Here is a 20509-nt window from a genome sequence, read left to right as displayed (position 1 = left end):
ACCCTGAGGACGCTTAGGGTGCTTGCTGCTACAGTGGGTGTGGTCCTCTCTTGGGCAGCCTCTGTGACTGAGGCTGAGGGATTGTTCTGTGGCTGAGATCCACTTGGGTCATAACTCTTTTCTTTTCCTTCCTTCCTTCCTTCCTTCCTTCCTTCCTTCCTTCCTTCCTTCCTTCCTTCCTTCCTTCCTTCCTTCCTTCCTTCCTTCCTTCCTTCCTTCCTTCCTTCCTTCCTTCCTTCCTTCCTTCCTTCCATGATGTGATATAACCAAGAAAGAAGAGATCTTAGCCAGGTCTCCCCTCTCACTGCCCTAGTGTCCTTGCCCTTTCACATCTGTACACTCGTGGTTGTAGATACAATGTATATGCTCTCTGTGAGTTCTGCCACATCCTTTTTCTGATTTTTTCATCTTTTCCCTTATTTCTTCATATTCATATTTGTAATTGTCCTTGATCCTTCCAGTGCCTTGAGCATAGTAGGACCTTAATCAATGTTCATTGAATTAGCTTTTAAATAATTTATTACAGGTAAAACCTCAACAAGTTTGTACCAATAGGTCTCCTTCCCCTTCCCCCTTTAAACTCTGTCCTTTGGGTATATTCCTAGTGATAGGGTTAGAGGGTCAGAAGGAATAATGAGTTTTGTAATTCTCTCTGTGTATTCCTAGCTCAGTCTCCAAAACGATTTTGATTGATTTCTCCCACAATGCAAATGTGTCTGTTTTCCCAAAGCTTGCCACCTGTGGAGTTTTAGTGTTTGCACTTTTTTTTGTGCCAATTTCATAATATGAGGTGATTCCTTAATATAAATTTAATTTGCATGTCTTTGATAACCAGAAAAAATCCATGTTGTTATTCACAGTTTGTCTTCCTGCTTTGGAACAGTGTCTGTTGACATCCTTTGGTCATTTATTCAATTGGGGTCTCATTTATTTCTTTCAGTTCTTTCTAGATTCCATTCATCAGATTTATTTAATGTAAAAACACATTCCCAACTTGTTTATTTTGGTCTTCTTGTCTTTTTGTTGTACAGATTTTAAAAATCTATACATTTGAATCCGTCTACTTCAACCCCAGTAATTTCTAACATTTGTTTAATTGATTTAAAAACAAAATAATGTATCCATACTTTGTAGTCAAGATGTATTTATTATTCCTTCTAATATTTTATGTTTTATTGTTAATATTTAACTCATAGATCTTTTTGGAATTTATTATAGTAGAGAATATTGCATGAGGTATGGCTCTAAACTAAGTTTTCACCACATTGCCTCCAATTTTCCCAGTAATTTTCATTGAATAATACTTCTATTCTCTGACACTTTAGTTTATCAAATGCTAATTTTTGTGTTTCTTTTCTTCTCTTTCTGGGATCTTTATTCTACTGCATTGATCTCTCACTCTATCCCTTCTTTTCTCCCCTTTTCACTTTCTCTTTCTCTCACCCTCTCTCTCACTCTCTCCATCCTCCTTTCTCTTTGCCTCTCTTTCTTCTCCTCTCCCCCTCCTCATTCATCTTTTCCTCCTCTCCTTCCCTCCCCTCTTTTTTTAACTATTTCTCTTAATGTTCTTGCATGTTTGTTTTCCCCTAAGAATCTCGCAATAATTTTATAAAGTAACTCATTTTGCATCATAATTACTTTTATATTAAATCTCTAAGTGAATGTGGGAAGTGATGATTTTTTTAGAAAGCTTTTCCCTGTGCAGAGCAGAGGCTTTAGCCATTCAGTTATTTCTGGTCAGGTCATTTGTTTACAAATTGCCTCGAATAGTTAATGCAACACACGACATCGATCATGCATGTTTCATGCACTCTTTTCACCCATTCTCCTCATCTCCCATTTTGGGGGCTTTCTCAGCAGTCCTGGGAAATATGGATGGTTGGGAGCTCTCTTACCTGCTGCTTACCTTGCGAAGGTTGTTTATTATCCCAATTATTTTGTTTGGCTGCATCCCTTGGATTGTCATTTAGATAGGCATAGAAACAGAGCTATTTTATTCCCCCTTTCTATGAATAATTCTTTCTGTACTTTCTCTTTCATGCTTTATTGCTCATGTACCACTTTTCTCCATATCTGGAAGCAATCTATCCATGAACAGCCCAATCTCTTATTCCAAGACTCTGCCAGTTTTTTCTGGAGGCAGTTTAGGACAGTGGTTAGGGCATTGATTCTGGAGTCCAAGGCCATGCCTACAAATTCTGCCTTGAACACTATAATGTCACACCCATGAGACAGTTTCTGTGATGCAAAATTCAGCATTTTCTTTATAATATTGACTTACTGAATCTCAGTGATCAGTCTATCCACTGGAGCCAGTTACTTGAGGTGAGCAGGGTAATGACCCCTATATCACAGTGGATGGAGTTTAAGATGAGAGCCTCCCACAGACCACAGCCACCCAGATGGAGTACTCCTTCCTTGGAGAGAACACTGACATCAGATATGGGCTGGGTTTTGGCGCATGTCTTCCACGGTAATAACAATGTTATGGAGTGGCAGCTGCTCCAGAATCCCAGAAGAGCAGCTGAGGTGTCTGTTCCCTGAGGGCTGTGTGGGTGTCTTCTCATCTCTTCCCTCTTCTGTCTCTCACTCCCTGCTGGTCCTCCTTTAGTCTCTTGGCTCCTTAGGGCTGCCCACTTTTCATCCTGGTCCCTTCCCTGGTGACTCTCTGGGTCCCAGGTCTAGATGAGTGACTGGCAAAGAGAAAAGCATTTGGTTTTTCCCTGCCCCTTGGATGACAACTGAGATGTTTCTGGCCCTCCTCAGGTCTTCCCTAACATATTCTTATTCAGCAGTAGCCTCCTCTCCACTTACCTTCCCTGTCCGCATCTAAAACATTTTTTTTTTTACTTCTGGTTTTCCAGTTAAACCAATGTTAAGCTAATCTCTAAAAGTCAATTGAGTCATTTTGCCAAATGGTGATTGGCATTTTGGGAGGGGAATGGGGCAGCCTAGGGAACCAGAGGCATGGTAGGCAGAGAAGGTCCCTTATCCACTGAAGCGGTTGAGCTCGGAGGGTAGTGTTGGCTTTGGAATCGGGAAGCTCCTGCCTCTGATGAGCACTGGCTGCACTTACTGTCTCCTGCCTCATCTGTAACATGCCTCCACAGAAAGCTGTGGGCTCCTACCCCACGGGGATGTTGAGAGGCTCCAGTGAGACAGATGGTGTTTATGAACCTTAAAATTCCACAGAATTGGTAGCTACCATCCAAGCCGCCACCACCACAATGGACCAACAGGCACAGGGTTCGGATGGAAGGCCGAGACTTCTCGCCTTTGAGGAATCTGAAATCGCGTTGTCATGGACTCACTTCCTTGGCCTCTGAACCTCTTGACAGACTGAGAACAAAACGGGACCTGGGAGGCCATCTACTTTGTACAGATATAGAAACTGAGCCCCAGAGTGGTGAAGTGATGGCCCAGTCACCCAGGGAATGAGGGATGGCAGCAGGAGTGGGGGAGGGGAGACTCAGACCCAAATGGTTCACATCCAGTACTTTTTCCACCAGACTAAGGAGAAAACTGTCCCTGTCCCTTTAAAACTTTAGTGTGTCAAGAAAACAGAAAATGGCCCGAGTCTGTAACTCATGTCTTGGTACTCTTTGGATGTACCAGGGTTCCTTTGAGGGGGTTTATTTGGCCTTGAACAGCTCTTGAAAATCCCCTTAGACCCCGTATCCCCAAAGGTGGGTGTGGGGAGGCTCACAACAGGAAGAAATCAGGACTCTTGGCCTTTTTCCCCTCTCCTCAGCTTAGAGATCTTGGGAGGGCCTCGGATGCCCTCTTGGAATATTTTCCAGTCCAGAAAAGTGGGGCAGCATCTCAATAGGGCGTAACCACAAATCTCTCAAAACACAATGAATTTACTATTCTAATTTCATCAGAGAAGTGCATGTGTACAGTGCAGCCTCTCCTGGGACAGTTGGAAAGGGTCAGAATCATTGCTAGAGGACATCTCTCTAAGTGGCTGTTGGATTCCCCCTCTCCCCCACCCCCCAGCCTCCTAGGGGAGACCCCCAGTCAAGCTGTCCTTTCTGACTTCAGAGAATTTTGCTGATTCTGGGCATAAATCAGATTTGTCTAGAAGGTCTTCATAGGTTCCTGGTTGTGGACCTGAAAGGATTAGAACCAGGAGGGTCACAGAGTCATTTTATGGATAAGAAAGCAGAGTCCCAGAGAAGTAAAGCCATTTGCCTGAAGTTGCACAGGTAATGGGAGACAGCTAGGATCGGAACACAGGTCCTTCATCTCCACAGGATCCGAGTATCTAAAGGTGAAAGAAATTCAGAAACCATCCAACCCACCCCCTCACTTTACAGATAGGGAAACTGACATTTGGGAAGGTGAAGCATCTTGCCCGTGGCTCCAAAGAGCAGAAGTGGCAAAGCTGGGCTTCCCTTGACTCCGATTCCAGTGGTTTTTTTTCCATTCCATCACATGGTTTTCCAACTCAATTCACTTCATTTTGGGCCAAAGCTATACGCATGTAGTGCTAGACCTGTGCTGGGCCCTGGGGACCAAAGTAAAGAAGAGAAGCATCCTTGCCCTGAAAGGGCTTGGATTATTAGGCAACGTTCTAGAACAATCACCGATAAGTGGATGGGAAGCCTCTCCATGGTGCCTGAGCCACAGAAAGGAGAAGAAGCTCCTCAGGAGTGGCCAGGAGGGGGTTTGGTAGCATTTGGCACGGGCCCGCAGACTTTGGGGGAGTCTGGAGACCCTTGTGTAGGATGCGGGAGCCCTCTGTGGCCAGAGAAGGCACATGAATCCCAACTGTCTTTCATGACAAGGCAGTGGCGAAGGCTGGAGATGCAAGAAGAGATTCTTATCTTCCTGATGTTATGGGAAGGTCCTGGGCCTGGAAGTCCATGGCCGGGGATTAGCTCCTTTAGTTTCAGATCTCTCTGTAGACTTAATCTAGTCTGGTTCTTCCTGTATTTCCTCTCTATGGTGCCTTTCAGGCTCCTGCAGCTCACTGGGGACTGTGAAGTTAAGAGTCCAGATATGGTGGCTTCATCGTCTTTGATGGAGAAAAGCTCGTGATGATGATTGCCACAGATCTTTTCCATTCTCCATCAGTTTGTTGTTTTTCCTCTAGTTTCCTCCTTAATTCTCTTGGGATCATCTGGCTGAATTGGTTCTCTCACTGAATTGTAAGTTTGTCTTTTCTTCTCCCTCTTGCTAATTTTGGGTGTGATACTGCTGTTCATAACAACGACAAAAAGGCTTCTGTAGCACTTGGTCGTTTACAAAGGGCTTCATGTATGTTATTTCATCTGATCCTTACCACCACCCCATGAAGCAGCATCTCTTATTGTTAACATCTTTGTCATCTCTGACCTTTCTCCTCTGTCAGATCTTGCCAATGCGTTTATATTCCAAATGGTTTTGCTTTGACTGCCCTCTCTCCCAGGTCAGCAACGAGACCAAGTGTTTGCTGACTAAAGCTATATGACTAAATCTTGGTCTCAGTGTAGAGATTGATTTATTCAATTCAACATCCCTAGAATTTAGTGATAGCATACCTCAATGTCTGTTCTTTTATCCATCTCATGTTTTTGGTATCAATTATGCAAAGGACCATTGATTTCATAGTGTGTAGGACTCCCATTGTGGAAAGTCCCACAGCAACAGAGGTCATAATCTGCCTATAAGTTAGTAGATAAATCCTAGGAAGTTTCCTTGGACACACAGAGTTTAAGCCCAGGGTCAGTGCAAGTAGGTGTCAGAATTAGGATTTGAGCCCTGGATCCCAAGACTGGCATCTTATTCATGACAATATGTTGCCTTGCTGTAGCAGCAAGCACCCCAAGCATGTCCTCAGGGTTTGCTGCCCATACAGGTTCCTGGATCTGCTTTGATAAAGGAAAGCAACTCAAAATGGGCCAACAAGCTTACTTTAATCAGTCAGACATATATCGTTTACCTTGTTCAGGGGAAAAAAGTCAGCACCCCGAACTTCAAAGTATACAGGCAGAATTATCAAGACAGAAACAGATCAAGTAGACAGATTTCCAAGCTGTCCAACCATTACATCCATACCTCTGGATAACGGCTTCCCATAATCCAGATCAAATCACAGAACACTTCTCAAAGTGAGCCCCAAAACAAAGCCTCACATCAGGGCTTATATAGCCTTCTCCTGGCTCAGAGAATGTAACAACCTTATTGACTCACTGGCCAATCAAGAAGTATCTACTGAAAAACAAGCCTCCCACCCCAGGCTTCAGGTGCACTTTAGCCTGGGGCAGGGAAGATCTTCCAAATTTGCATTCCCATTACACTTGCTTGCCTCCATAAAGTCTTAGAACACATTGACACTGAAAGTCCCAGATAGATTTTTTTTGGAAAAGGATAGTGGTTGTCATAATGGATCACTTAGTGAGATGCCATATTTGATGTAAACCATGATCCATGCAAAATGTTTTGTTATATATCAATTCCCCTGAAGAAAAGAAGAGGAAGAGGAGAAGGCTGTAGAAAGTAACACGGCTCCTGGATACAGCAAGGAGGAGGGAAGGATCGTCTGTTCCATGATGGTCTGGCTAGCGGTTTTTGCCCTATGGAGGAATGTAAGCTTCTGGACAATAGGAATGACTCTGGAGGGCCAGTTCTGACCGTGGATGACCGTGGGCAGCTCCCTTCATTTCTCCAGGCTTTAGTGTCTTCATCTAAAAAAATGGGAAGTGATATTTGCCTGACCTCACTCCCAGAGAGTGGGTGACACCAGCATGCGTAAACACAGACCGTGTCCACTTCAGCGCCATACCATACGGGGACTCCCTTGGTGCCACTCCTCTCTCAGCTTCTTCACCTCCTCACCAGAGAATATCCACCCCCATGTGCGGGAAGCTCATGGTCAATGTCAGGGGTTTAATGGGAGGGGTTAAGGCGAGGGAGCTGAGGGGGCTCACTGGAAACTTCATCCTCAGGAACCTGCTGAAGTCATTGCCTGGGGTCCATCTGGGGAGGGTGATTTTGTCCACTTTTCCCAGAAGCGATAGGGCTTGTCATCTTCTGTCATCCTCCTTTGAAGTGGCTTGGGGTTGGTGAGATCTCTCAGTGCATGAAGAAATCCGTCAGCTCAAATTCAATATTTATTTTGTTTGGGGAACTAGCTGAACTTAGCACCTAATTAATCAGAAAGACCAGTTAGCTAAGAGAGGGAATGAGAGCATTTCTTTCTCTGCTTGCCCTTGGTTCATTTCGTGAAGATTGTTCCAAGCAGAAAATCTATTTGTTATGTCTCTGGCACTACTCCTTAAGGAAAAAGACTACACTTTATGCCCCTGTCCTTTCCCCTTCCCATGCAGCCTGGATTTCCTCTCTGATCTGAGCCCTGCTGTGCTTCCCCAGTTCCCTGGCATACTGTATGAGACTTCCTCCTTTCAAATGAGAGCCAAAAGCATCATCATGGCAGTTCGTTGTCTAATAAGAAATCATAATTTAATTTGCCTATTGTCAAGCACCATCAGATATGTTAATTCCCATATATGCTGATTCCAAACAACCCCAAAGCTCACAGTCTGCAAGATATTTTTGTTGGCTGGTGATGGATGTTTCTAGAAGGTGGTCATTCAGCTTTGTCAGAGTCCCGAGCGCCTTTGGAGTCACCAAAGCTTACATTAGATTGGATTTGGGCTTTATGGGAACTTGAGGAAAATCACAAAGTGGAATAAAAATAGTGCTGGAACTGGCATGAGAAAGCTTGGGCCCAAGTTCTGACTCAGACACCAACCAAGATTTGGCAAACGTGGCTAAATTGTCACCTGCTAAGTCTCAGTTTTTTCGATCTGTATAGTGTGGACAATGTACTATTTACCTCACAGAATTGCCACAAGGGGTGAGCTTTAGTCACTCCATTGACAAGCATTTATTAAATGATTCTATTGTGCTAAGCAAAACACAGTTCTCTGCCCACAAGAGGCTTACAGTTGAATAGGGGGGAAGACTTACAAACAACTATGTACATACAAGATATAAGATGATTAACGTGGAAATAATCTCAGAAGGGAAGGGCTTTGTAAACCATCAAATGCTGCCTAGGTGGGGATGGGTTTAATTTTATTATAATTAAGGTCTGAAAATCCCTCATTCACCTATATGGTAAGTCTTAATGAGCCAGCGCATTTGTTCAGCCAGAATACGATCCCTCTCACCTGCTCTGAGTAAACAGGGATTTATCCCACGCTCTTTCCCAGTCCTCAGACTCATTCCTCCCGTCAGCCATTTGTTTTCAAACCCGCGATGTTTCACATTTCAGAAAAGGTGCGAAAATACCTGTCTGCTGCGTCAGCTGGAATGGGGCCAGAAGGCTGGTGTACATCTCCGTGGCTGACAAAAGGAGCTGTTTAATAGGCTTTTCACATTTTCTTACAAAGCCCAGAGTTTGCCATTTTGTACTCGGCGAGACTTCTGGGGGCACATCCCTCAATATCGGGCTCGTCTTCAGGACCTTCCGTCTGCGGTGCAGTGTAGACCACAGAGGCGTCCCCTGGACCAGCCATGCTCTTACATGAGAACCGGGGAGATCTTCGGAATCACAGTGAAGGGCTTGGGGGCTTTTTCGGAGACAGGGCAAGCGCATCGTATGCACTCCATGTTAGCGCTGGACATTTAAAGCCCTTCCCGGCCGGTGCTCTCCGACCTTTCAAGTGTCTTGACGCCTCAGTCGGCCCCAGGAACTCCACAATCCATTGGCACTGACCTGGCTGTTCCCCACCCAAGCCCCTCTGTCCCCCGACTCTGGGCGTTTTCTCTGGCTGTCCCCCACTCCTGGAAAGCTCTCCTTCTTCCTCTCTCCTCCACCCCTCGCCCTTCCCTAAAGACCTCACCTTCTACTGGGAGCCTTTCCCAATCCCTCTTAATGCTAAGGTCTTCCTCTCCACAGATTATCTCTGATTTATCTTGTTTTTACATAGTTGTTTTCTTGTTGTCTCCTCCATTACACAGCAAATTCCTGGAGGGCAGGACCTAACGTTTGCCTCTTTTTGTTTCCCAGGCACTTAGTTTGATGCCGGGCACACAGTCGGTGATTAATTAATGCTTATTGACTGACTGAGTCAGTGAATGGATAGGAGCAGAGATGCAGAGCTGGAAGGGCCCTTTAAGTTCATCTATTCCCTGACCCATAGATGGAGACACTGAGCCCAGGGGAGTCAGGTGAGGTCACATGTATAGGAAGAGGCAGAGCTGACATTGGAACTTGGGTCCTCCGACTCCAAATGCTTTTTCCATTGCCTCATTTGGCCAATTGGAAAATCCACCATCCTTAAATACCTCAAAGGAAAATCTGAAAGCTAACAGGATTTTTCCATTTGAGTGATTGTGGGTTGGCATTTAGAGAGAAGGAGCAAAACCCTCTACAGTCTGTGATGTTTGTCTGCAGACGGTCAATGCAATTACAGACCCATTATTTCTTAGGAGATGTAGTCCTCAGCCCCTTCTCCCCATGGCACCGTTAACTCCCTTCCCAATGTTTTTTTCTCTCAGGTTGTCAGCTTGATCTGGCACCGAGAGACAGCTGGGCTTGCAGTCAGGCTGGCGTCATTTCTAATCCTGACTCTGACAATAATTTCTGTGTGATCATGGGTGAATCACTGGGACTCAGTTTCCTCATGTGATAAATGGGGGTGATGATACTCGTTCCTAGCATTTATGTAGTACTTAAAGGTCACAAAGCAACTTCTATCATACATCATCTGGCTTAATGCTTACAACACCCCGGGAGGAAGATGCTGTTGTTTTCCCCATTATACACATGAGGACACTGAGGCTGAGTGAATTTAAGTGACTTGCCCAAGGCCCCACAGCCAGTAAGTAGCTGAGTCAGAATTTGAATTAGGTGTTCTGGCCTCCAGGCCCAATGCTCAGCCCCAATAACTCTAGCAGTCCCGTGGATCCAAGGAGAAATATGTAAGACACTTTGCCATGCTTAAAAAAGGATCCTGATGTCAGTTGAAATTATTGTTACTCCTAAGGATAATGGAAGATTCAAGATGGGAACAGAGCGTGGCAATGGAGTCCCCTGAATGCAGAGAGCAGCTCCTGGAAGCCTGACCTCTCATTCCAATTCAATTCCAAATACCCCTAGGCTCCAGCATCATGGTGTCCATCAGACTGGAATGGAGGTGAAGGCTTGGCAATCTCATCTAATGCTCTAGTGAGCATTTCTTGTTCCCACTGTGTGCAGCACACATGCTGGTGATGGGAAGGGAGAGTGAAACATCTCCTCTGGTCTTAATGAGTGTGTATTCTATGAGGAAGGACATCACAAGGGAATGAAGAAATGTCCTCATTGGAAGAGGAGCTGGAGGTCATAGTGGATACAGTGTTGGGCTTGGAGCCAGAAGCCAGGTGTCTATACTACCTTGCACAGTTGGGAGCTGTGTGACTCTGGGCAAGTCACCTAAGTCCTCTGTTCCTCAGTTTCTTCACCTGCAGAATGAGGGATGGTTAGACTTGGCAACCTCTTCTGGCTCTAAATCTACAGTCTAGGATGCTACAATCTAGCTGCTAAGTGGCCTGCCCTCAAGGAGCTCCCATTCTAACAGGGAATACAACACACAAAGCTTTTCCTGCCAGAAAGTAGTCATGCTTTGGAGGTTTACAACACATGTCAGATACTTTGATGAGGCCAAGGGCATAAACAGTAGGAGCTTTCCGGAAGGCTTCCTAGAGGAGGCTGTACCTCATGGGACATCTTAGTGGTTCCTGTAAGTCTGGGGAGAAAGCCTGGGAACAAGGAGGCTGAAGAAAACTGCCTAGAAAATGTAGGTTTTCCCCTGTTATTTCAGAAGCCTCAGAGGTGCTCTGAGGAACTTGTTTTGACATTTATATTTCATATGGCCATGGCAACCCGATCCTTCAAATGGGAGCCATAATTGTCTGGACCTTTGCACCTTCTTAATTGAATATGATTATTTTTATTTCACCCAGGAGCCTCTGCTGATGCGAAAGGCCACACTTCATCTGATTAAAGGCCTCCAACACCTGTATTCCACAGTCTGTCCTAGCTGTTAATTTGCTCCTGAGTGTCATGAAATCGAACTGATTTTACCCGCTACCAATTTATGGTGTGATGCCAACAGGGCAGGGCCCTCGCTGCTGCTCAGTGATGCTCCCTCTCTGCTCTGGGTGGCTCCCTGTTTCATTCCTCCCAGTGATGGTTTCAAATCTCTGCCTCTTTTCTTTGACAAGCGCATTCCCCTGGTTTTGTTGGAGGTGCGAGACTGAGGGGTCCATTAGGAGACAGAGTCAGGAAGACCTGATTTCAAATGCTGCCTTGGAATTTGCTAGCTGTGTAACTTTGGGAAAGTCATGTAACCATTCTTAGTCTCTGCTTCACCATTTGTGAAGTGGGGACAATAATGGCGCCCTCCTCACAGGGGCGCTGCAGGGACCAAACATCCAGAAATCCTTTGGAACCTTTCAATGTCAGGGGAAGATCATTTTCTCATCATCATAGCCACCCATCACCATGGGCCATGGATGGAGAGCCCCTGCCTCCCTTCTGAACTGCAGATCCACTCCTCTGAAAGCCTGGGGTCGCCTCCTCGCGGAGGCCTGAGCAGCTCCCCAAGCACTGATGGGCACCTTTCCTTCTACACTGTTGGACAGAGGCCACACCCTTTTTCAGGCTCTCCTCAGACTCCCTATTGAGACTGGGGATTCTGCATCTGGAGCATCTTCCTCCCTGCTTTCTAGCCCTGGTCCCACTGCCCCTCCTCACCACCCCCCAGGACTCTTCCTGTTTCCTTTCTGTCTCTGCTAATCCACCCTTCACACTGCTGACAGACTAAGCTTCTTCATCCATAGATAGGGTCTTATTACTGTTCTGCACAAAAACCTTTAACCCCCAGTTTCTCTTGTGTAAATTTCAGACTCCCTTGTTTGGCATTCAAGGCCCCTCTACAAAGGATAGAGTGCCTGACTTAGAGTCAGGAAGACCTGAGTTCGAATTCTTCCTCAGACATTATGAGTACTAGATTCTGTCCTCAAGAGTTAGGGACTGGCTCCTCTCAGTCTCCCTTCCCTGGGGGATTGGGTCCCTTGGAAACCATTTGGGGTTTTCTCTTTTCCATGTGGTTGCCGCTTGGTGGGAAGATGGTAGCCAATAGTTACTGCAGTGTGAACTGTGTGGGTGGCCCCTATTTGCATACGTCTAAAAGCTGGAGACAGGACGTGACTGACATCAGTGGTCTCCGTGGAGGGCATTGTGGAATGCAGATTTCCTCCAGGTCCCAGTTCCATGGCTTGGGGAGCACCTTGATTCGCTCTCAATCGCTGCCCTTTTGGATATGGAGTGAGGAGAGCTTACTTCAGTTGACCCAGAATTGACTCACAGATGGCACGGGGCTGGAAGGGCTGGATGCCAAAGTGAGGATCCAGAGCAAGCAGGATTGGCAATAAATCCAGGGGGATGAATTGAGATAAATCCAGGAAGACATTTAATGGGGATAAAGGAGCGGTTTTGCAAGTGGGTTCAGAAAATCCGCTAGCCAAGCACAGGATGGGGCAGGCAGGATGGCGGTGGAGAGCCGAACCTCAGGGTTTTGTTGACTCCAAATTCGGTAGGAGGTGACGGTGCCTCTCGTCCCTTCCTCCTCTACAGCTATCGATGATGCTGCAAGTTCTGGGATTCACACTTCAGAAAGGGACTGGCCCAGACGGCTGTTGTATTCTCCAGTTCTCCAGAATACCCAAAGTCCAGGGGAAAGGGAAAGCAGGATAAGAGGTCAGCTGCTCCATCAGTCCCTCCATCCATCAATAATCATTGAAGGGCTTCCTCTGTGTCTGACACTGTGCTAGAGAATGGAGGATGCCTGGCTTCAGAGTCAAGCACAGCTCAGGAAGAGAAGGGAGAAGAAAGAGAGAAAACAAGACTCCCGGGGCAGAAGCCAAGTGGACCCAGTGAACATGGGAACATGGGCAGTGGCTTCAACCAAAAGGACTCAAACTGAAAAGAATTTTACTCCATTCAAAGACCATAAAAAGGGACGGGGTTGGCTAAAGGACCAGACATCGGAAATGGTGTGCATCAGTCTGACAAAAGCCAAACCCCAAAAGTCAAGGCCCATGTCCCAAAAGGGAGCGAAGTACCGTCTTCTGGAGATGCTTTATTTGTTTTTTTTCTCCTTCTGGGCAAAGTCAGCTGGGTAAGAGGAAGCCAAGAGCTCTGTCTGCTGTGACACCACTCTCTACTTGATCCTTGGAGACTGAGAACTGGGGCCTCAGTTTCCTCATCCATAAAACGAGAACTTTGGGCTTTGTGGTCTCCGAGCTGCCTTCCCGTTCTAAATGGATGATTCTCTGACCCACACTGGGGCATAGCTATGGACTCCCGGCCGCCTCTCTTCAGGGTGTGGTCTTCTCATGTCCTTGTTCCTTCAGCCTCTCCTCTTCTGGCATAAGTGTTACTGACCTGACCATCCTGGATGGTTTCCCTGGCTCATACCAGCGCATCAAGATCCTGCCTAAATCACAGTGCTTGGAACTGGACATTGAACTGCAGATGTGGCCAGACCAGGAACACGGTGGGCAGGAGGGCACCTCAGCTCAGCCATCTCCTTCCTCTCTCCCTCCCTTTTCTGATACTCATAGTCACCTCCCTCCACTAATTCCTCCCGGTTCTGACACCCTGCCCCACCCCAGCAAACTCAAAATATCAGACAACTCCTTCTCACCAAGCAGACCTGATCAAGATTCTCTTCTGTGGCTCCCACAGCCTGTCTCACAATGTGTGATCGAATGTTTGCTGACCCCCGCTTGGTCTGAGAGGGCCCCCTCACTTGGTCTGAGAGGGCCCCATTGGCTCTCCCAGTGTTTCCTGGCCCCACACTTATGTGTTGACACAGTCTGACCTGAAAGGCTCTTGTCTAGGCCCTAGCCTGGAGGGTTAGCATAGTCCCTAAACCCCCAATCTCTTTTGGCAAGAATAGCACGCTTTGCCCCAAAGGCGTGAGGACAGAAATATTGATCATTCATCCTGAAGGGTGTGGAGACAAGGCCCTTTCTGGGCATTTGGATACAAATCCCTTAGCCATCTTTGGGGGTTTCATTCTGCTCTGGTCAGGAGCCAGAGGGACCTCTGCTTATGACTGGACAGCTCAGGGCAGGGTAGGCTTTAATAAGCAGAAATCTCCTCAAAATAAAAAGATTAGAATTACTTTAAATGGAAGAAATTCCAATTAAGAATGAATTACATAGATATCTTTAGTTACATGGCACCTCCTTTGGACATGTGTGAATAGGGTTATCTTTCCCCTGTGGAGAAAGAGGGGGCAATTCATCACTTCATTTACCTCCGAGAGCTGAAGGAAGTCTTACAACTGTGATTTAGGATCTATCAGGGGTGAAGAACCTGTGGCCTCAAGGCCACATGTGGACCTCTAGGTCCTCAAGTCAAAGGGCCACACTTGTGACCTTGAGGCTGCAGGTTCCCCACCCCTGATCTATGTAGTCCTTGTCAGGTTACCCAGTGTGTGTCTGGTCTGAATAAAGAAGGCAGGACTGGAGTGATGTCATTTTTCTATTTGTGGAATTCTTGGCTTTCTATCAGACTCCCCTCTTATATTGGAGATTGCTACTCAAACAGCTTTATTTTAAAACTCAGATAAGTGACTTAGAGCCTGCTGGGTCAATGGTGCCATTTACATGGGAATCTGCCTTTGGAAATTCCTGACATGAGCTGGAGACATGGCCAAGCCAGAGGACAACTGGTCATATATTGATGTGTTCTAGGTCTTCTGAAGGCCGCTTGGCTCTGTTCCTTTGGCTAACTTCTCCCCAGCGATCAGAGGAGAAAGACAGTTCCCTTCATGCTAACTGAACACCATACCCACATTTAATTGGAAGCATGGAATAGAGTTGAGGAAAGCCTTGATTTTGTTTTTGAGAAACAATCATGTAGCTGTGTGCCAAACTTATTGCTGTGAAATTAAAAATGGCAGCACTGATTTTATAGCCTGCCCTCTCTCTATTCACAGCCTGGCTCTAAGTGTTTCTGGTAAATGATGTGGTGATGTGACCTCCATGTGAAAGTCCTGCTAGAGAAACCCAAGGAGCAGAATTGCTCACCCATGAACAGCCATTCTCAGGGCCGTCTGTTAATGATTGCAGGGACAAGGATAAATGATTATTGCCGCCAATGTCTTCTCTCCTGTGCTTGCTGAGTTCCCAAAGGTTTTAGATATTCTTTAACATTACATGCTTTTAAGTTCTTTTATGTTTCTGACGCAACATTTGAAAACGAATCAGAGCAGAAAGGACATGAGTCTTAAGGTGGGGATGACTGATCTCATCACTGCTTAGGGAAGGATTGAAACCAGAGACAGAGACCTTGGGCCACTTATTTCACATACTGTTCCACAAAATGATGAGGATTGTTGTTTCTATATAGGAAATCTCTCGTAGAAATGATTGTTTAATTTTATCAATGAATTTTAATGAGTATTAATTTCACTGTGAATAAAAAATGCACACAGGATGTTGGGGGGGGTTGTTTTATTTTGTTCTGTTTTACTAGATTGTGGTAGACTGGAGATGCAGGGCCAGCAGGCTGATATCTCTCTTTGTTGATAAACATAATTACCTTTGGCAATAACAGATCTTTCTTGGAAGAAACTCTCAGATGTTTAACTGGAACCATATCCACTGGTCTAATTTTCTCTCTTTGTGAGCAAGTAAGAATCCTGTTCAGTGTAATCATATCATGGGCTTACTAGAAAACACACAGGTGAGCTTTACATGAGCTTTGAGTAGAAAAAGAGAATGAATATCCCAGAACCCAAACTCCTGAAGGTCCACGGAGCCCCTGGTGACTGAAACCAGAGACTGTGACAAGGTCTTTTTCCCAGTGAGTTGGATGGTTGTGTTGAAGGTGATGCTTCTCACATCCAGAACTGATTTTGCCCTGCTGCCTACTCTTTGAGTCATTCCGCTAATGTGTATTTCTTGATAGAATTTGTGATTTTCACTTAGTACTTGGCTCGGCCATGTGATGTCTTCCTGAATAACTACTGACAAAAGAAACCTTGCTTAGCTGCTTGTTAAGCTCTTGGAAACCTGACCTGATCCCTGGTTTCTTGGAGCCTTAACCAACCAAGGCTCCCCATCTGGTCACTGAGGGCAAATGGAGGAAGAATGAAGGATGCAGGAGCAGCATTTTGAAAAAGCCGGCGTCGGTTTCCCTGATGTAGACGCAGGTCTGAGGGTCCCCACGTGCGGGGATTTGGACAGACTTGAATCAGCTATTACTTATTCCTGGAGGCTCTTGGGCCAATCCAGTGTTTTTGTGCCCTCTAAGTGCCCATGTTACATACTGCCCTCTGAGGTCTGATTCCACGAAGGCTCAACCCGGTGACCCCCATAATTGTGCTGAAGTGGATGAAGAAAGCACTTCTGCTGATCTCTCCAAGTCTGATCAGTACGTGCCTGGACAGTTAGCAAAGTCTATGTCAGAGAGCACTGTTCCCGGTGCTTCCCATAGCCAATACTCCAGCGTTTACAGAGTTTGCTTTGGATTCAGCACTTGCCATAGAGTGACATTGGGGGCTAGTGATGGGAGCATTGGCCATGGAGTTAGGAAAACCTGGGTTCGAATCTCATCTCTAGCTCTTCCAAACTAGCTGTGTGACCCTGGTCAAGTCACCCAGCTCCGAGCCTCAGTCCCTGGAGGTTTATGTCCCGAGTCATAAGCAGGTTGCCATTTTCACTGGAGGAAAGTTTCCACTCCAGTATTTCCCAGTGTTGATGAAATGGTCCGTTCCAGTGTGCATCTCTTGGCAGAGAAAACCTGAAGTGAAGAGCTCCATTTTGGCTTTCTGTGGTATAGGGTGGTGGCTGTGCAGCTGGGCTTGGAGCCAGGATGAGCTGGGCTTATGTTCCCCATGGGGCACATACTGACTGTGTGTGTGACCCTGGCCAAGTCACTTGGCTCAGGGCTTCTCTAAGATACAGAGAAGGCACTGACTTGCTTTGGTGGAGGGAATTTCTTCCTCTGGGAATGGTTCCCCCCAACTGATCCAGTTCTCTCCTTCTCCCATTCTTTCTCCATACCTTCCCTGAAGCAGAGCCATTGCTGAAGGGCAGACAGCCACAAAGGTGGGTGCTTTACAGCAAATGGAGACTGAACAGATCTAGCAAACGGTCCGTTTGGGAAATAAAATGTGCCTACAGGCTCTTGATTGGACAAGCACAGGATGGGCGAGAATGGAACAGAGTGAGAACACAAGGGACTGTCTGGAAAGGCCAGTGGCCAGTGTGGTCTGAGGCCTCAGCCTGAAGCGGCCCTGGGCTGAATCCTGCCCCTTCCCTGAGGCAGAAGATAGCACACTGCCTGCTTACATTCAGATTTGCAGTCAAAAAGACCTGAGTTCAAGTCTTGCCTCTGACTTTACTGTGTGGCCTGAGCAGATCACTTAATCTCTCTGAACCACTGATGTTTCCCATGTAAAATGGCACAATCTGAGTAGAGTAATTTGTAAACTCTTCAGATCATCTGTGTAAAGATAAAGTCGTTTATGAGAGAGCTGACTCCAGATCCTCTCTCTGCCACTTACTGGGGGAGTCACAGCCCTTCTCTTGGGTCTCAGTTCCCTCCCCTTAAGAAGGAAGAGTCTAGGGGCGGCTAGTTGGTGCAGTGAATAGAGCACCGGCCCTGGAGACAGGAGGACCTGAGTTCAAGTCCGACCTCAGACACTTAACACAAAATCTAGCTGTGTGACCTTGGACAAGTCACTTAACCCCAACTGCCCTCCAAAAAGTAAAAAAGAATTAAAAGTCTGTCCTCACATGGGCCTGGGAGGAGAGACTGAGGCTGAGACAGGGTAAGAGGCTTGGTCCCACATCCAGTAAATGTCTGGGGCTCTTTGGACTCCCGTCTTCTTGACTACAGGTCCAGTGATTTATGGCCCAGAGCTGCCTTTGGGACTTGTGTTCCAGGAAGAGCCCTGGTATCTTCCTGGCAAGAAGGATTTGATTTAAGGATTTCCCTGGTCGAAGTCCCACCCCCCAAACAGCTCCAGCCCTGATCAGCATTGACTCAGATTAGCCAGACACCGAGAGTGGTTTGAGGATGTGAGGGGCAGAGCCAGAGGCACAGAGACCTTGAGGGGCCTTATCTCAATTGGAGCAGCAGCAGCAGGGCTCCCACCTTCTCTTCCTCTCTTACACGCACCAACTCCACACATGCAGAAGGGGCTGAAACCTGGGACAAATAAAGCTCAGTTGCTTTGCTTTGCTTTTCCTTCTCTCCCACCACCAAGAGGGAAGGAAAACAGGAAGACGTGTTCTTGCATGACTATGGAGGTAGGTCCAGATGTATAACACACCCATTTATCCATCCATTCCTCCATTCCTCAAGCCCTTATGACCAGTGTGGGTGAGCAGACTGACCCTGGACTCCATGGAACTATGCCAGTTTCTAGGGGTTTCCAACTCTGTCTAGGAGTCAGCCCAGGGGACATTGCCTTGGCCATTGGCATTTCATGGTTCATAGCTTTCTAAACTTTTGTGGATTTTGAAAAATTAAGTGCAGGCCCTCTGCCTCCTGACCAGGAAGGCCCTGAGCCTGCTTGACTTAGGGTTCACAAAGCTCCCCAAAGCCTGTTAATTACCATTCCCCCTCCTTTGGCCACTGGCATAGTAGCTGACATCTATTCGCGTTTTTTCTTTTGTACTGTTCTGGGCTGCACACCTCAGGCTGTCCAAGAAAACTGTTTTTAGGGCTAGAATGGACCCCAGACTCTTGGTCATCGGCCATTTGGATTGAGGGGGAGCGGAAAAGTGTCCTGACATTGGGCGAATGGTTGTTACTGTCCTTTGTTCTGGAAGAGGACCACAGTGCCATCACTATGGTGGAGTCAAGTTTCAGTGTGTCCGACTGTGACTGTCAGAGCAGCTTGAGCTCGGAATATTCTACTGCAGATCAGGCACAAACAGTCCATGTGGGCATTTGGGCTGGATTCCCTAACTTTGCTGTCTCAGTTCTGCTGTGCTCTGAGAGCACGGCCCCTTCTCTGGTGTGGGCATGCCGTGTGGGGTGGTCCTGTGCCAGTGTCTCCCATGTTACACAACCAATCCCAGAGTTCTTCAGAGAGCCCTTGAGAGTGTCCTTGTAGGCCTTCTTCTGACTGCCACGTGAGCACTTGCCCTGTGTGAGCTCTCCATAAAAGTCTTTTGGGCGAGCATTGGTTTTGCATTCCAACAAAGCGCAACGTGGCCAGCCAGTCAGAGCTGCGCTCTCTGAAGCAGAGTTTGAACGCTTGACCTTTTGGTTTGGGAAAGGACCTCAGGGTCTGGTGCCTTCTCCTGCCCGGTGATCTTCAGAATCTTCCTAAGGCAATGCCGATGGAAAAGAGACTCAGTTTCCTGGCATGGTGCTGGTAGACTGGCCAGACTTCATGATGAGAGGGTGCGTCTCAGCAGCTCAGAGCTGATGGAGTCACATTGATTAGTGGTGAGGATATGATCCTGGAGAGATGGGTGGGAGACTTCCAGAGTGTCCTCAACAGATCATCATCGATCAGTGCTGAAGCCATAGCCAGTTTCCCTCAGGCTGAAATCAATCTCTCTTAGCTGAAATTCCAACTGAAGAAGAGGTTTTGAATGTCATTAGTCTCCTTTTGTGTGCCAAAGCACCTGGTGCTGATTTCATTCCAGCTGAGATTTACAAGGCAGGGGGTCCATTGCTCATACAACATTGGGCTGTAATTCTGTGGGGATCTGGGCTTTGTCTATTGATGAAATGACCTTGAGTTCGGTGGGATCTTGTTTGGAACATGACACTCTTTTTCAATAATTCTAAAGTATCTTGAGAACCACAGAGCTTTTGAAAAGCCTATTTTATTTCCCCCCAATTACATGTAAAACAATTGTTTGCATTCTTTTTTTTTCAGTTTTGAGTTCCAGTCTATCCTTCCATCCCTCCCCGAGGCAGTAAGAAATCTGATATAGGTTATAATATGAAGTCATGTAAAACAGTTTCACAGTAGACATTTTGTGCAAGAAGACTCGAACAAAATAAAAAAGAAAGTGAAAAATAATCTGCTTCGATCTGCATTCAGACTCCATAGTCCTTTCCCTGGATGTGGGTAGCATTTTCCATCACAGGTCTTTTGGAGGTGTCCTGGATCATTGTATTGCTGAGCAGAGCTAAATCTATCCAAGTTGGTCATTGCACAATGTACAATATTCTCCTGGTTCTGCTCACTTCACTTTGTATCAGTTCATGAGATTCACAGAACTTTAAGAGACCTAGTGTCTCACCGTTCTCATACCCTGGTTAGACTCTCCCTGGAGCATGGGAAAGCCATTGTGAGCTGGAGTCCAGAGGAGTGCATCTCTGCAGGGGAGGCCTTCGGGGTTATGCCATATGAGGTCCAGTTGATGGGAATATAGGGATATTCAACCAGGACAAGGAAAGACTTTGCCAGCTAGCTGCCATCAAATATTTGAAAGGCATTCCTGTAGTCTTTTTCTGCTTGACTCCAGAGGGCAGAATGGCACG

The 20509-nt window shown here is 46.5% G+C and overlaps 1 protein-coding gene across 1 annotated transcript in view; it reads left to right on the top strand.

Moving 5' to 3' along the window:
• Positions 1-13029: 13029 nt before the first annotated feature.
• SLC44A5 (solute carrier family 44 member 5) overlaps positions 13030-20509 on the top strand; it is a 183622-nt gene continuing 176142 nt past the window's right edge. The window contains exons 1-2 of the mRNA XM_069102247.1: positions 13030-13097; positions 13393-13535. Of these exons, the coding sequence (XP_068958348.1) occupies positions 13030-13097; positions 13393-13535 (211 nt within the window). The remainder of the gene's footprint in view (positions 13098-13392; positions 13536-20509) is intronic.

This window comes from Petaurus breviceps, unplaced genomic scaffold (genome assembly GCF_028583685.1).
Source record: "Petaurus breviceps papuanus isolate PSGF00001 unplaced genomic scaffold, PetGlider_PUasm1.0 545, whole genome shotgun sequence".
Classification (NCBI taxonomy): Eukaryota; Metazoa; Chordata; class Mammalia; order Diprotodontia; family Petauridae; genus Petaurus; species Petaurus breviceps.
Note: the sequence above shows the minus strand (reverse complement) of the source record. Positions and strands in the feature narration are given on the sequence as shown.